The sequence below is a fragment of the Rana temporaria genome, chromosome 4 (genome assembly GCF_905171775.1).
Source record: "Rana temporaria chromosome 4, aRanTem1.1, whole genome shotgun sequence".
In the NCBI taxonomy this organism is placed as follows: domain Eukaryota; kingdom Metazoa; phylum Chordata; class Amphibia; order Anura; family Ranidae; genus Rana; species Rana temporaria.
The window spans coordinates 213,881,130-213,897,586 of NC_053492.1; the positions used below are offsets into that span (position 1 = coordinate 213,881,130).

The following is a 16,457-nucleotide window of genomic DNA, read 5'->3' on the forward strand; positions in this document are numbered from 1 at the left end:
GCCTTGGGCAGTGTGGGATTTGCTAAGCTGCGGGATAATTTTACCTTTCCTGCAGGACGAGAGGTTTGGGGTTTTCTATGTGCCTCAGGCCCTAAATACCTTTTTGTGAACGTCGGGTAGTTCCGCATGGAATCCATTTGTTCGGTGGTAGCTGTGCTCCATCCGGGGGATGTCCTGACGTCCTCGGACATCAGGGACGCATACATGCATGTCCTGTTTTGCGCATGTCAGTGTTTTTTTTCTGTGCTTCGTGATGAGAGAGGGTCTCTGTCAGCCTGTGGCCCTCCCTTTTGATCTGGCGTCGGCACCATGTTTTCAGCTAGGAGCTCGCACTTATCCTAACTTTGTTGGGACAGTGAGGCTTTGCCTCATTGGCTACTTGGACGACCGTCTTCTGAGAGCAGCTTCTGTCTCCGACCTAGTGGATGTGTTGTTCCCATTCAGACCCTCCGAAGATTCGGGTGGGTGTTAAACATTTAGGCCAGAAGGTGTAGCTCAGTGGCAGCAAGCCTGCCCTCCATGTGTGCGACCCAGGGTTCAAATCCTGGGCATGCTAGGTTCCGACTCAGCGTTGAAGTATCTAGTATTGATCCAGACTCCTCGGTGGCAAAGGTTTTTCTTCCCCTGGAGAAATTGCAGACTATTCAGTCTGCAGTGAAGGTATTGGCATCACGCAATCGGTCTTCTCTCCGGGCGCCTGCTGGTTTGGGGCCTGTGGGTAGCCTCCTTCAAGGCGGTACTGTATGCCCAGTTCCACACTGGGTTTCCAGGGGAAATACTGTCCAGGTGGTAAAAAATCTCTTGTCTCTGAAATCGTCAGATTCCGGTGTGCCGCCTAGTCAGTCTCTGAGTTGGTGACAGAGATCCCCGACTCTTCGGTCCGCGAAGTTGTTTCTTCTATCCAGTGGTCGTGTTTACGACGGATGCCAGCTCACAGGTTGTGAACCTGGGGGGTTCACAAAACTGGGGGGTCCAGTCGGCCCTGAGTCGCTAAACTTGCGTGGACCTACGGCCACATCTCCCTGAATGTGTCTGGTCTCGGTAGCTACCCAGGGTTGGGCCTGGCTAGTGCCTGGGTGGGAGACCACCTGGGAATACCAGGTGCTGTCTACTGTTCATTATCCTACTATTTTAGGCGATCAGGCTATGCTTGTCCTCATGGTCGACCGATCTGGTTTCAGCCGGACAACGCCACGGCTGTGGCTTCGGTCTACCATCAGGTATACCGGCAGGCGGACTACTGGAGTCGCCAGATGCTGGACCAGGGCGACTGGTCTTTGTGCTTGGGGTGTTTCGGCTCCCTTGCAGGAGGTGAGCCTCACAGGGCATGGATCTCGTCTCCACCGCAAGGGTGTCAAAGTTAGTGGCCAGGTCTAGTGATCTGGTACAGACGCATCAGCCGCGCTGGTGGCCCTGTGGGGTCTGTATCGGCATTCCTCCATGGTAGTTGCTTCCTCGGCTGCTCCTCAGAGTGGAGGCTGAGGAGATCCCGATGATTCTAATCGCTCCAGATGGACCTCGGCGTCCTTGGTACGCCGATATCGGGCGCCTGGTAGCGGAGGTACCCTGGCGGTTGCCAGGGCAGGAGGTCCCTCTGTCTCATGGTCCTATACTTCCTCCTGTTGTACAGTCACTGACTTGCTCAACATGGTTATTGGAAGCCAGACTTTAGGTGACCGGGGTCTGTCTGACTCGGTTATCTCAACAATGCTGAGGGCACCGTAGTCTTTTTCCGGAGGATCTACCGTCGCACCTGGCAGGCCTACATCTCTGGGTGCGAAGGGATGGAGTGACATCCACTGACGTACTCGGTGTCCAGGGTCCTGCTGTTTTTAAAGCTTGGAGTAGATCTAAAAATTGCTTAAAGCACCGTTTGGGGGCAGATTTCAGCCTTGGCTGTGTTCTTTCTGTGGCCTTTTTGCGGCCCGTTCCCTGGTGGGTCCCCTTTTTTGTGTGCAGGGGGTTTGTCATATACTTTCCCCTCTTGGCCCATCTCTTCCCCCATGAGTTTTGACTCTGGTGCTCTTGGTTCTTCAGGAGCCTTCCTTTTGTAAACATCAGAGAGATTTTCTCTTGACACTATCTCCAGAAGGTGGCCCCTTTATTGGCCTTTACCTCTGTTAGAGGGGTTTCTGAGTTGGCGGTCTTGTCTTGCAAGCCGCCATGCTTGATCCTCCAGAAGGATTAGGTGATGGTGCGCCCGCGACCTTCCCTTCTTCCGAAGGAGGTTTCGGCCTTTCATACTTTAGGCATAGTACGTGCCACTTGTCAAGATTTAAGGAGCCGTGTCCGTCCATGAACGATAAGAGAAAATAGGATTTTTTGTACTCGCCGTAAAATCCTTTTCTCTGAAGTCCATGGACGGACACCGCTCCCACCCCTCCTTTTTAGGTTTGTACTGCTTGTTACAAACTGAGGCTGCATGCTACAGTGAGGAGGGTTATGTCTGGAGGGACCGCCCCCCTGGGCGGGGCTGTTCAACTCTGTTAATGTAACATGTATTTAACTATTTAACATGTTTCTGCCTAGTCCTCTCCTGTAAACAGGGAACATAACCCACTTGTCAAGATTTAAGGAGCTGTGTCCGTCCATGGACTTCAGAGAAAAGGATTTTATGGTGAGTACAAAAAATCCTATTTTTTCCTAAACAAATTAATTTAATTTTATGTATTGTTTAACACACAATGCTCTATTCACCCAGCACATTGCTGTAACTTGGGTCCCCACATGCTCACTCTATAACGTTTTAGGGTTTGTAACTTCCTCCAACAACTTTAGGGTTCATACCGACCAGTAGTACCTGGAAACACATAAGCTATAGCAGTATTTCCCACACTCAATTAAAGTGGTTCTCAACTCCAGTCCTCATTACCCACTAACAGACCAGGTTTGCAAGATAACTGAAATACATCACAGGTGATATAATTTGTGATTGCAGTATTTTAGTCTGCATCCCCCAAGGTAATACTTAAAATCTGGCCTGTTGGTGGGTCCTGAGGACAGGAGTTGAGAACCACTGTTCTAAAGACAGAAGTTTTTTTTCATCTTAATACATTTTTTGCATTACGATTAAAAAAACTTCAGTGTGCAGCAGCCCCCCTAATACTTACCTGATCCCCCATCTCAATTTGGTGATGCTGTGCGAGAGCCTCGGCTGTCTAGGACTCTCCTCATGATTGGCTAAGACACAACAGTAGGCACCATTGGCTCCCACTGCTGTCAATCAAAGTCAGTGAGCCAATGAGAAGAGAGAGGAGGCGTGGCTGAGCCACAGCTGTGTCTGAATGAACACACAGAGGCTCGGCTTAGGTGCCCCCATAGCAAGCCGCTTGCTGTGGGGGCACTTGGCAGGAGGGAGGGGCCAGGAACCCTGGGACCTGAGAAGAGAATTATCGGGGCTGCTATGTGCAAAACCACTGCACAGAGCAGGTAGGTATAACATGTGTTTTTTTTTTTTTTTGCTTGAAAATAAATAAAACAAGACTTTACTACTTCAGCCCAGTAAGAATGTTCCCCCTTTCCGGACCAGGCATTTTTTGCGATATGGCACTGGTTTGCTTTGACTGACAATTTCGCAGTCGTGCGATGCTGTACCCAAACAAATTTACGTCCTCCCCCCCACAAATAGAGCTTTCGTTGATCGCCTCTGCAGTTTTTATTTTTTGAGCTACAAACAAAAGAAGAGTGACAATTTTGAAAAAAAATACTGTTACTTTTTGCTATAATAAATGATATTCCAACTTTTATTTTTTTAAACAAATGTTTTTTCTCAGTTTAGGCCAATATGTATTCTTCTACATATTTTTGGTAAAAAAAATCGCAATACACGTATGATTGGTTTGCGCAAAAGTTATAGCGTCTACAAAATATGGGGATAGATTTATGGCATTTTTATTTTTTTTTACTAGTAATAGCGACAATCAGTGATTTATTTGATTTGTTTTGTTTTTTTCAGGACTGTTATTGCAGCGGACAAATCGGACACTTTTGACAAATTTTTGGGGCCAGTGACAATTATACAGCGATCACTGCTATAAAAATTTACTGATTACTGTGTAAAGTCACTGGCAGGGAAGGGGGTTAACACCAGGGGGCGATCAAGGAGTTAACTGTTCCCAAGTGTTCTAACTGTGGGTGGGTGGGACTGACTAGCGGAGAAGAGAGATCGGTTTTCATACTTGGTATGAAAGCATCTGTCTCCTCTTCCCTGAAAGAACTAGAATCTGTGTTTACACACAGATCCTGGTTCTCGCTCTGTCACGAGCGATTGTGGGTGCCTGGCGGTCATCGTGCTCTGCCACTCGCATCGGCTCCAGGGACACGCTTCTGGCACGCACTGCCAGATGCGTCCTAAAGAACCGACGTACAGCTACGGTGGCTTGCGCAGGGGAGCCAACCTGCTGTAGTATAACTGCAGCGGCTGGTGCGGAAGTGGTTAATATGACATTAATGAAAGGTGTGGGTTTTTTTTTTTTAATACTTTGACAGACTTTTCTAATTTCAATTGTGTAGATTTTCTGTGCAAGGAATGCCCAAGAATTCATATAGCTGTGGAGCGTATCAGTGTGAAGGATATACCCAAGGAGCAAACATTTATGAGAAGGTGGCTACATGAGCGGTTTGAAATCAAAGACAGGTACGTGTGTGGAGACCCAATGACCCCTTTAAATTTATGAATTGCTGATATCAGAGTTGACTGCTAATGTATCTTATTTGCACCCTGCTAGGTAAAAGCAAAAGTATAATTTTAAAAGGGGAAAAATGATATACTAAATTTGTTTTGCATCAGTTACATTCAATTAATTTGCTTTGTTTGTCAAGGTAGAGGAGTATTAATTTATGATGATCTAGAGAAAACAAAAAAGTTAATGCATATCTTTGCTGATGACACCTGTTCTAAGGGGACTCTCTATTGATCGTCACACATCCCATTAAATGCTAGTTTTGGTTTTGTGATCTTTTTGCTGAAGAAGAGGCTTAGAGGTCAGACAAAGCTATCTCGGTCACTAATGCCTTGTTTATGAAGTGGCTTGTTCAAGGTCTTAACTGCTTGTCTTTCCTCTACAACCTGGTGATTTACATGACCTGCATATGCTTGATTTAGGTCAGTGAATCAATAAATTATAATGCAAAAAGATATATGATCAGCCCTGGAACAAATATATTTAAAGACATCAACACCAGCAACTCCTATTTCTGATAAGATGCCCTTTATTTCCCCGTATCTCCTTTAGCAGAGAAGCCTCTGGAAGAGCACAGTGTGTTTTATATATAAAAAGGCATTTCAGGACCGTTCATTTGTGTTTTCCTGATTAGAATGTTGAAAGTATGGGGGTGTCATTTTACAGCAGGCTCTTTTAAGGAAATCAAATTGATGTGTTATATAGCTAAGGAAAAGGTATAGACATTTTCTTTTTGCTTGAGAGGGAACATAAAACTTGGAATGCAACCTACGAAAGTTCACAATATTCCATTAGCAAGCTCACAATACAGAGCACATCTCCATTGTTTAGCAAAGCAAGATTATAAATGAAAAATGTGTCAAAGCAGACCTTTAGCCATTTTTTCATCTATTAAATCTTCTGCCCTTGTTTTAACTTTGGATAGTAAAACATTTTTTTTCTGCCAGTAAATACCTTATAAAGCCCACTTTCTATTTCTTGTCTGGTAAAAAGCCTAGGCTTATGACAACGTGCACAGCTCTCTCTTGTAAGAGTTTGCCAGGAAGGGAGGGGGGTGAGTCATATTAGGCCCAATGAGAGCTGCAGGGCTGGAGGTGTGCCAGTATAAATATCCAGGAAGTGAACAGGCAGCAGCTTCAGCTGCACACAGTTAAAATGGTTGTAGCCAGACTCGGTGAAGGGAGATTTCTGCAGCATATTTGGCAAGTACATCATCACATTATATATATAAGAAATGCAAAGTGTTTGGAGGGAAGCTTCAGAATGGAAAAGATAATGCATGGTCTGCTGCCCTCTCCTTTCTCATTTATAAATTCTTCCAAAGATTTACATTTTAATTGCTTAGTCCAACTAATCCATGAAACAAAAAAAGATGCTTCAGGTGAGTGAGTCTCTGGTTAATCCCCACACACACTAGTCAGGTGCTAGCCCAGCTCGCATGCTGTGCAATGTGAAGAAATAATTCCGGACAGCTGCACTTCCAAAAATCCTTTTATTGAAGCTTCATATGACAAGTGGTTGACAGCTGGAGCAGGGGACAAAGAGGTAGACGCGCTTGGCGCAAATATCAGCGCTTAGTCATTCCCTATACCGGTAATGACTAAGCACAGATATTTGCGCGAAACACGTCTACCTCTTTGTTCCCTGCTCCATCTGTCAACCACTTGTCATATGAAGCTTCAATAAAAAGATTTTTGGAAGTTCCGCCATCTGGCATTGTTTCCAATGAATGCACTTGATGGTCATGGGATGTTACCCCTGTGGCTTCATTTCACCAGTCCTCCCAGATTGCTGATTTCTCTTGGAGCCTGTTTGGTCCTGCCAATGAGTTATACTGGAAAGCATCGTGATGACGGTGCTTGCTATAAATGGTACTAAAACATGGCTCTAACATGTTCACATTTACCCCAAATGCCTGCTTACCTGAGATGTAAACATAGTTATTTACTAGTCCAAAAATGAGGTCCAATACTCACCATCTTTTGTAAAATAATGTAGAGCTTGGTATATATTTGACGGAACATGTAATACTTTGCAATGAACAATACTGAGTTTTGATATGGCATAGGCCATACCGTTGTGTCATGGTCATTGTGAGAAACTTTCAGCACAGATAAGTTTAACATTTTGACAGTTCTGTTTTTGGTTTAACACAAAATAAACAATTGTATTCTTTTCTTCTAGGTTACTGACAGAGTTTTATGAGGCTGCAGATCCTGAAAAACGCAATAAATTTCCCGGGGAAGGTCATACTGCCAAACTCGCCTTGAAAAAGACTGTACCGTCTTTGTTACTTTTAACTGGTGTAACTGCTGGCATGTTATGTACAGAAACTGGAAGAAAAGTTTATGTCAACACGTGGATATATGCAACTTTAATTGGCTGTCTATGGGTCAGCATTAAGGCCTGAACAGACTTGGTCTCAAGTCCAGCTGCACATCATACCAAAACTTTTTTTCCCATAACAGGAGACATTGTAAATATTGCCTTATCCATGGTCATCTAGTAAAATGTAAGACTGATACCAATGTGATACATGTCATGCAAATAATCTTTGGTATTTGCTTACAATTCAAATTTTCCTAACTTTAAAGAAAAGGGTCACTTAGTATACTGATCCCAACTATATTTTATAGCCATGGAATACTCTTTTGTTACCTGACAGTAGTGTGTGCACCACCCAGTCTAATGGTCAAAGGTTACAAATCTGCTGCTGCCACGCAGTTTGAATAAGTAAATGTGCCAATAGACAAGTCAGCCTAGAACTGGTATTTATGGCTCCAGATTAAAAAAAAAAAAAAATAGATAACCAGAACTAAATACACAAAACATGAAATCTGCAGTTTTGGTACACAGCCATCTTTTAGCCTAATTGTTTATTATGTCTCTGCAGCTAGACCATTAGAGGTTACTGAACCCAGCTGGCTTTCGAAGATGCAGTTTACCTTTCTAACCTTTGACCTCAAATTATTTGTTTTACAAATGGAACTTTATATTATCCAACTGTACACACTTTTCAGTCACATGTATATAACTTCTGTCTATCTTAAAGCCTTGCATTTTCTGGGGCCTGGAAAATGTTAATTTTTTGTTTTTTGTCAACCTACCTGTTCAGTAAGGCAGTGTTTTCCCAGGGGACCTCTAAAATTTCACACATCAAGATAGGAGTATGGGGGTATATATATATATATATATATATATATATATATATATATATATATATATATATATATATATATATATATATATATATATATATATTTCCAATTAACGGTTCTGAGAAAAAAAGAAGAGAGAATTGGGAAGTCTGTACTAAATCTAGTCTTCTACCTATAGAATTTTGTTCAAAAGATGTCATGTTCAGTTATCTGAGAGTTAGAGGTCAATTCAACAATGGGTTTTGAAAAGAGCAAAAAAAAAACTAAAGAACAAGGTTGAAATTTTTTTGTTGATTCTAATGGAACAAACTAATTTCTGATTGTTGAATTTGCACCCCACCATCAAAACTCGTATTGTGCACAATATGAAACCTAAGACAACTAGAACATTTTTGTTCTATGAACATTGAGACGTTGACATAGTACTCGAACGAAAGGTAATTTGAGTCCATGAATGCACCATTCAATGGTTGCACATGCGATTTTTATACTTTCTTGTTTGAACTAAATTCTACATGTGTAAGACCAGCCTTAGTGGTCCGTGTGAAACTGCACTGCACCACTATGGAATATGGAAACTCAGAATTGAATGTGACTGAAAAAGCTGTTGTCTGACTATTCTCGTTAAAATGGCATGAGAGAAGTATCTGGGAAGAGAGTTCTTCTAGAACACTTCTTTTAGGCTCATTAATAGAATAGATTTGAATTTTTTTAGTGTGTGTTTAATACATATGTTCCATGTCTATACACTCAGAATAAAATTATAATCAGGAAAAAATGTAAGTTGTGGTGCTAGATACTACAGGTTATAAAAGCATGTTTGTGTTCTCTGTGCTTCTTTTCTAATTGTGTTGCATGTTTCAGTTGTGTATGTTGCAGATATTTGTGTCAAATTATACATTGTACTGTTCCCCTCATATGGTTTTATTTTTTTTGCCAACGTCAAAGTTACAAAGGGTTATGTGACATTTGTTAATATGCTGGTATGGTGCTATGCTATACTGCTGGCCAATGCACTAGAGAATTTATGTACTGATCCTCATGCTACAAATGTGCCTTTTTAATTTATTTTTGATTTTCCTGTCATGCTGTGCTCATTATAATCGATATCTTTAAAATTATATGTAATGTTCAGCTGCTTTAACAATTTAGATTTTCAAGCGCAAGGTAGGAATATTCTATTTATGTGCAAGTCTGTAAGATATTTGCAATTATTTACATAGATGTGAGCTGACCAGGGTATAAAAGGAAATCATTTGTCAGCTTTTCTTAATAGTGTGCAAAGGTCTTAAAGTGGTTGTAAAGGCACACGTTTTTTACCTTCATGTATTCTATATATATAAAGGTAAAAAACCTTTTGTGTGCAGCAGCCCCTACAGCCTCCCTAATACTTACCTGTGCCCCCTCTCAATACAGTGATATCCCGGAGAGCCTTGCCTCTCCTTGGACTTGCACTCCTGATTGTCTTTTGGCAGCAGCTGTCAATCACAGCCAGTGAGCCAATCGGGTGATTGAGGTGGCAGGGCTGAATCGTAGCTTTGTGTGTGAATTGACGCACAGAGCCATGGTTCAAGAGTGCACCTGCTGGGGTGCCCCCTCAGCAAGCTGCTTGCTGTGGGGGGGGGGGGGCACATGGCAGGAGGGAGGGGCCAGAGGCACTGGCGTGGGACTCAAAAAAAGGAGGATCCGGGCAGCTCTGCAAAACCACTGCACAGAGCAGGTAAGTATAACATTTTTTAGCCTGGATATTTATTTTTCTCTTAAGTAGGCCCTTATGTATCTTTTGCCTAAATTGGTAAATTTCAAAATTGTGTGATCGATAAGAGAAGTATGGCCAAAGCTTTTTTATGCACTTATTTCTGCGCTCCTGTAACCCAAATTCAGCTGACGGCAGACTGAAGGCCACTGCCTGCTGATATGTCACGTAGCTGTTCCCAGGCTCTGGAAAGATTGTGACTCTAATTCAGGTATCCACCTAAATGCTTGACTGGCAGCTGGCTAAGCCTCTCAACACACCGCTCAGAGCCTGAGCCAGCAGCTTCTGCCCCCTCCACAGCCTGGAACTTCAGTGAGCACTGGTGGAGCAGAGCAGTCACCACTCTCTGCTTGGTAAAGACCGAGAACTGAGCATTCAGCAGTCATGCTGTCGCTCATTTCTCTGTCTTAGAACATATTTATAAAACAGTTAACTTTTACACAGCATTCACTACTGGTAAATCAACCACTGTCTTTTAGGATTTACTTGCAGTGAATGCCAGATTTACTGCTTTATAAATACTACCCATGGAGTTTTTTTAACTCGTCTTCTTGCAGGCTCATTGATGGCACTTATTTGACTTTTTTTTTTTTTTTTTTTTACATGTGTAGTCCATATTTTTCCTGTTTATGCACTCATAGGAAAAATATAATAAGGAAAAATAAATATGTTTACTTGCATGTTATTGGCATTAATAACATGTTTGATTGCTAAAAAGAGGGGTTTGCGCAAATCATTAACGCAAATATATAAAAAAGTGACAAGTGATGGTCAATCAGAACAGATTGATACAACAGTGTACCCAAAAATATATATATAAGTATAATAAATGTGAAACAATTGGGTAGTGATAAGTGTCCCATGAAACAAGTAAACAATGTGTTAAATAAAAATTGCTAATAAATGTCCCATAAAAAGGGGTTGTAATAAAGTGTTGCAGTGAAAAAATAGGTTGCAATAGAATGGGGCTGAATGTCCACTAAGCCAGGTGTATATAGATGACAGTGATGGTCATATCCATAAAAGGGCTCCCAGGACTCTCACCTCAACAACATGGATCTGGAGCATCAAGGATATCCTTAAGTCATCCACCTCCTTACAGCCAAGGAATCTTCCCACCTGTCACACTCCTCTGGCGCTTCTCTAGCCTGCCCTCTATGTGGTTAACATGCACCTTCACTATCAGGAAGAAGAGATGCATGGTCACCTGACAGGACTTTTAAACCTTGTAAAAAAAAAAAAGAGGCTCTATTCAAGGTTGATCGAGGAGGTGCATGTTAACCACAAAGAGGGCAGGCAGTGGACAGCTGGAGAGGCTAGAGAAGCGCCAGAGGAGTGTGACAGGTGGGAAGATTCCTTGGCAGTAACGCTAATATAGAAAAAAATGACAATAAATAAGTGCTGGTCAATCAGAACAGATTAATACAACAGTGTACCCCAAAAAAAATAAATATATTATATATATATATATATATATATATATATATATATATATATATATATATATATATATATAAAATATATTTTTTTTTTTTTTGGGTACACTGTTGTATTAATCTGTTCTGATTGACCAGCACTTATTTATTGTCATTTTTTTCTATATTAGCGTTAATGATTAGCGCAAACCCCTCTTTTTAACATATTTCACTTTGTGTATTGTAAACACTATTAGGTTTTGCTGCATTCACATTTTTGTTTGGTTTTATCATCTTTAGCCTTAGCAGCACGAAGGACACTTTTTAATTATTCAATGTTTGACTGCTACCCTCCCAGCAACGCACACCTTTCTCTCCCCTTCCACTCTGCATAGCCTCTCGGAGTGAAAAAATAAATAAAAACAGTACTTTTGGGTGTGGCGCTGCATGTGAATCATTCACTTTCCTCTTAAATGACAGTGCTGGTGTTTGGTAATTGGTCCAGCACTGCCACATGGGGGTAAAAAGGGTCATCAACCCGGTGTAAGGTCTGAGTTGGGGGGGGGTTAAAGTTTACACAAAGGTTCCTTTACTTATTCTCAGAGTTTGAACTTGAACTGGCTGAAAGATGAGGCTAAATCTTTTATTGCTGTTCGTGGGAGTACCTTGAGAGGCCTTCCTGAATGGCAGTACAATTTAGGACATTCGATTTTGGGATGGGAGGATAATGAGAATGCACCCAATTTCCCTATGGAAAGACATATCAGGCATTTCACCATTAAATAAAGGGATATGCCATTTTTATTGCTACACAGTAGTTTTGTAACATGCACTTTCACAAATTGGATGAAAGCGAAAGATTGTACAACAGTGCTTTAGAATAAATACATTTCCACACCCAAATGGTCTACATTTCTGATTAGCAAGGCTTAGCAGTTAGCCTATGTTCATTTAGGAAATTGCACTATTTTGTCGCCAGTCTATATGTTCTTTGATAAAGTGAGTTTTGATTTCTAATTCATTGTTTACATTCTATCTGACATTTGACAAATTGTGTGTGGAAGCAAGATATATAGGTTCAGTTTCAAGTCCCATGGTGCCCTGAAGTGTTATCGTTGCCACATTTCCCATCCTTAGTGGATGCTTGAGGGTCATTCATATGATGAAATTACATTTAAAAGTGCAAGAATGTAATGCCATTACGCAGTGTATTTGACTGTTTCTGTTGCCAAAAATCTGCTTGGAGTCAATCTTCTAATTTAAATGCCAACAATTTATAGTGTTGGATCGTTATAATGTGTTTATTATGCAAGTGGCCATTCTAATCCATTTGGTTGCCACGTTTCTAGGTAAAGAAAGCTGTTTAAAGCAATAGAGGTACTTTGACCGTGCAAAAGTCCACGTGAGTCCGACGGAAAGAAAGAGAAAAGGTTCTCTATCTTGGGTTCATCAGACTTCCGACAAAAAAATTGTCAGGTGGAGGCTACACACGGCCGGACTTTCCGAGGGGAAATAAAGCCCGTCTGACTTTTTTTTTTTTCTCGGAAAGTCCGACCGTGTGTACGAGGCATTACAAATTAGGATCTTTTTAATCCTGTCTGAATAGACAGGGTTGGGAAATGCTTATGTGGCTACTGCAGAGATGGTACTGCAGAGATCTACTACAGATCTTAACTGGAAGCCATGACAAATTAGGTAGAATTTTTTTTCCAATAAACGATTGCACCCCTCCAAAATCAGATTAGGGGTGTCTCCATTTTTTTGTGAGAACATGTGCATGTTTATAATGGAGTTTAGAGAAGACATTTCACAAGTCGAATAGTTTTCCAGTGCCCAACTGTTATGCTGTATTTACGATGGCTCTAGCAAGAGGTTTTCTATGGAAGCAAGAATTGGAGGTATTGCTAGAACCACAAGATGAAGTTGTAATTTTTCTAAAGTAGGTTAGATAATGGTAGGAAACCGGGTTACTTCATGTAACACTACTGTTTTGCTATTCTTCATTTTATGGTATTTCTTGTCTTCTTTCTGTAATTTGTCTTATTTGTCTTGAGATAAAATGGGGTTCCGCGCATCCTAACACGCAGACATGGTGAAAAATAGTAATAAGTGATGACAAAGAAGAGCAAAAAAGCTCAATGAAATCAAGTGTTAAAGGTGAAAAAACGTCCAAAAATCAGAATTCAAAATAAAATCGCTGGAGTTGAATCAATAACCATGATAAAGTGTCCATAAATAGGATGAAAATAAAAAGTGGTGATCAAATAATAGTTCAAAATGTGCATAAGCTGCCAGAGAAATGGAACTGATGTGATCTCAAAACAATCCAATAAGAAGTGTTGCCAGACGGGTATAATGCTCCCTCCCTGGGCTCCCGGGACTCTTACCTCCACGCAGATAATAAAGTGCATCCACTATTGTTATCACTGACAATCCTCCGTATGTAGACTCCACCAATCCTCCTTAGACATCCATGGCGATGCCGGTTGAGGTGTTCCAGAATGTCTATTCTGAGTGAAGAAAAGTTTTCTCCAGGATTGGTAATTCCTGGGTTGGGTTCTGGAGTCTGGAGACTTCGAAAAGTCTTGGGAGGGATGAAGCCTCTAACCCTGTGTCCACATGGAGACCAGCAGCCTCAGGCATTATACCCGTCTGGCAACACTTCTTATTGGATTGTTTTGAGATCACATCAGTTCCATTTCTCTGGCAGCTTATGCACATTTTGAACTATTATTTGATCACCACTTTTTATTTTTATTTTCATCCTATTTATGGACACTTTATCATGGTTATTGATTCAACTCCAGCGATTTTATTTTGAATTCTGATTTTTGGACGTTTTTTCACCTTTAACACTTGATTTCATTGAGCTTTTTTGCTCTCTTCTTTGTCATCACTTATTACTATTTTTCACCATGTCTGCGTGTTAGGATGCGCGGAACCCCATTTTATCTCATTTATATATTTGTGTGTATTGTAAACACTTCAGGTTTTGCAGCACCTTATTGTTACACTTTGTTTAGGGTTTTATTCATTAAGGGTCCATATTAGCGCAAAAGCATTATCACTTTATTCACTGTCTTATTTTCAGTAACTCAAATTTTGCCTCCTAAGGAGGTCTGACGTTTGCCAGCACAAAAGTTATTGAAATCGTTATGTATGGCACATAGGGTGTTTATGTCTATATACTTATGATAGTAGCTTTGCTCTCACCCTGTGAGCATATTCTGCGTGAGTGATGAGTACAGTAAGTAAGATGACTTATTAGGAGGTTACAATGTTAAAGGAAATGTATATGGTCCTAGGTGTAAAAAAAAAAAAAAAACTAATTACAGCAAGCACCAAGAATTAATATATCCTAGTTTTAGAAATAACATTTCTGGAAATGTAATGTTAAATGAAATTGTGCTAGTGAATGCAGCAAAATATCTTTACTGCCCTTTTATATGAAATGTGTGGCACCTAATCCTTTTACGATCACCATGTCTCAAGATCTGTTTTTAATGCTTGATTGGTTTTGGTGCCTAGTTGAGGGGTACAAGTGTTTGAATGTAGATGAGCGATGCTAGCTTCACTACAAGCACATGCTGGAAAGCTAGCATCCGAATTTACAAAGAATAATTTTTTGATGTTCTGTCAACTGGTTAACTATATATGTATTAATAATCTAGTCATGTTCTGCTCAGTTAAGAAATTGGAAAAAATATAATCTGTAATTTTAAATAAAATGGTGATTGTGCATTTATACATGTGTAAATATTTACAAACCCCAATTACTATTCCACATATTAAAAAAAAAAAAAAAAAATACAATTTAATTAATTATATTGCACGTTTCATAGTGCACATTCAACATTAATAGTGCTGTATATCTGTGCCAGAGTCCATATATTCATTACAGTTCCAAATTGGCTCAGTTTGCAGAGTCCAAAACAGTAACAATGTGCCACCACTCCAAAATCACCATATGCTTAAACTCTTATTAAAATATTTGCTCACCTTGATCCTAAATCCATATGCAATACAGATCCACCAACTGGCTATTTTGCCTACTTAAAGCAGAGTTCCGGCCACAATTTCACTTTTTAAATATAAATACCCCTGTAATACACAAGCTTAATGTATTCTAGTAAAGTTAGTCTGTAAACTAAGGTCCGTTTTGTTAGGTTGTTACAGCATTTAGACACTTTATAAAATAGAAATTGACTGGGGCCATCTTAAGTGTGGGCATCATGAAGCCAGACTGTATGACTTCCTGGATTTCAGCCTTGCAGATCTCGCACATGCTCAGTGCTGCACAAGCAGTGTAATAGGTTTCAGATCAGGTTTCAGCACCTGTACTGTCCAAGTCACATGATTCTTCGAGTCTGGGGAGTGCACAAACTCCTGGAAAGTTACACCCACTACATTCCCAGGAGTCTGTGCGGTGTAGGTTAGGAAGCTTAAGCACCTAGGTGCAGGAAGAAGGAAGATTAACTATTCTGCCTAGCAACAACACTTTGAAGGCATCTAAAAAAAAAATATTTTTTGCTTAAAGGACTAATGACATTTTTTTAAAACTACTGATGTAATGTTATATTTATGGGTGGAACTCCACTTTAATGTGCAGGATCCCCTTAAGGGACTGGGCCATCCAGTCAGAGTTGATGATCAAACATAGAATAGATTTCTCATAGCGTAATCCCATATGAAAACTTTCAGCTTTTTATTATAAAACATATTGCACTCACAGATATAAAAAGATCAAATGGCAGAGTTTTATGCAGAACAAATCGCCTCTCACCACACTTTCAGATTTGCATTAAAGCTGGAAGTGACGTCATCGGCTGAAGGAGTCATGTGACCAGTGACACATTGTATCACGTCACTTCCAGCTTTGCATCAAAGACGGAAGTGTGGCAAGAGGTAATTTGTTCTGCATAAAACACTGCCATTTTATGTTTGACAGTGCAATATTTTTTTTTATATTAAAAGGCTGAAAGTTTCCATATGGTGTTGCGCTATGAGAAATCTATATTCTAGGTTGGAGCATCATCTCTGGTGGCTGGAAGGTCTGGTCACTTAAAGGGTCCCTGCACATGACTTGGGCTAAATAGCCAGAAGGGGGTTTGCAAAGATTAAAAATAAGCCCTTTAGACCTGTATAGCATATGGGCCTAGGAGTTGAAGCACATGGTGGTTTTGGATTAGTGGCACATTATTACAAGTTTGCAACTCTGGTGATTTATGTACTCTGCAAACTGAACCAATTTTGAACTGTTGTGAATATATGGACTTTGGCACATGTATACGGCACTATTGATGCTATGAAACAGACAATATCTTTTTTGTCTTTTTTTTTTTTTTTTTTTTATGCAATATGTGGACTAGTAACTTTTATATTTATTTACACATGTATGCATAAATGCAGAGTCAATATTTTATTTCAATTACATATTTTATTTTTG

The 16,457-nt window shown here is 40.5% G+C and overlaps 1 protein-coding gene across 1 annotated transcript in view; it reads left to right on the top strand.

Moving 5' to 3' along the window:
• The window catches only part of AGPAT5 (1-acylglycerol-3-phosphate O-acyltransferase 5), a 93,031-nt gene extending 85,547 nt beyond the window's left edge, over positions 1–7,484 (top strand). The window contains exons 7-8 of the mRNA XM_040349816.1: positions 4,513–4,636; positions 6,867–7,484. Of these exons, the coding sequence (XP_040205750.1) occupies positions 4,513–4,636; positions 6,867–7,092 (350 nt within the window). The 3' untranslated portion in view covers positions 7,093–7,484. The remainder of the gene's footprint in view (positions 1–4,512; positions 4,637–6,866) is intronic.
• Positions 7,485–16,457: the final 8,973 nt, after the last annotated feature.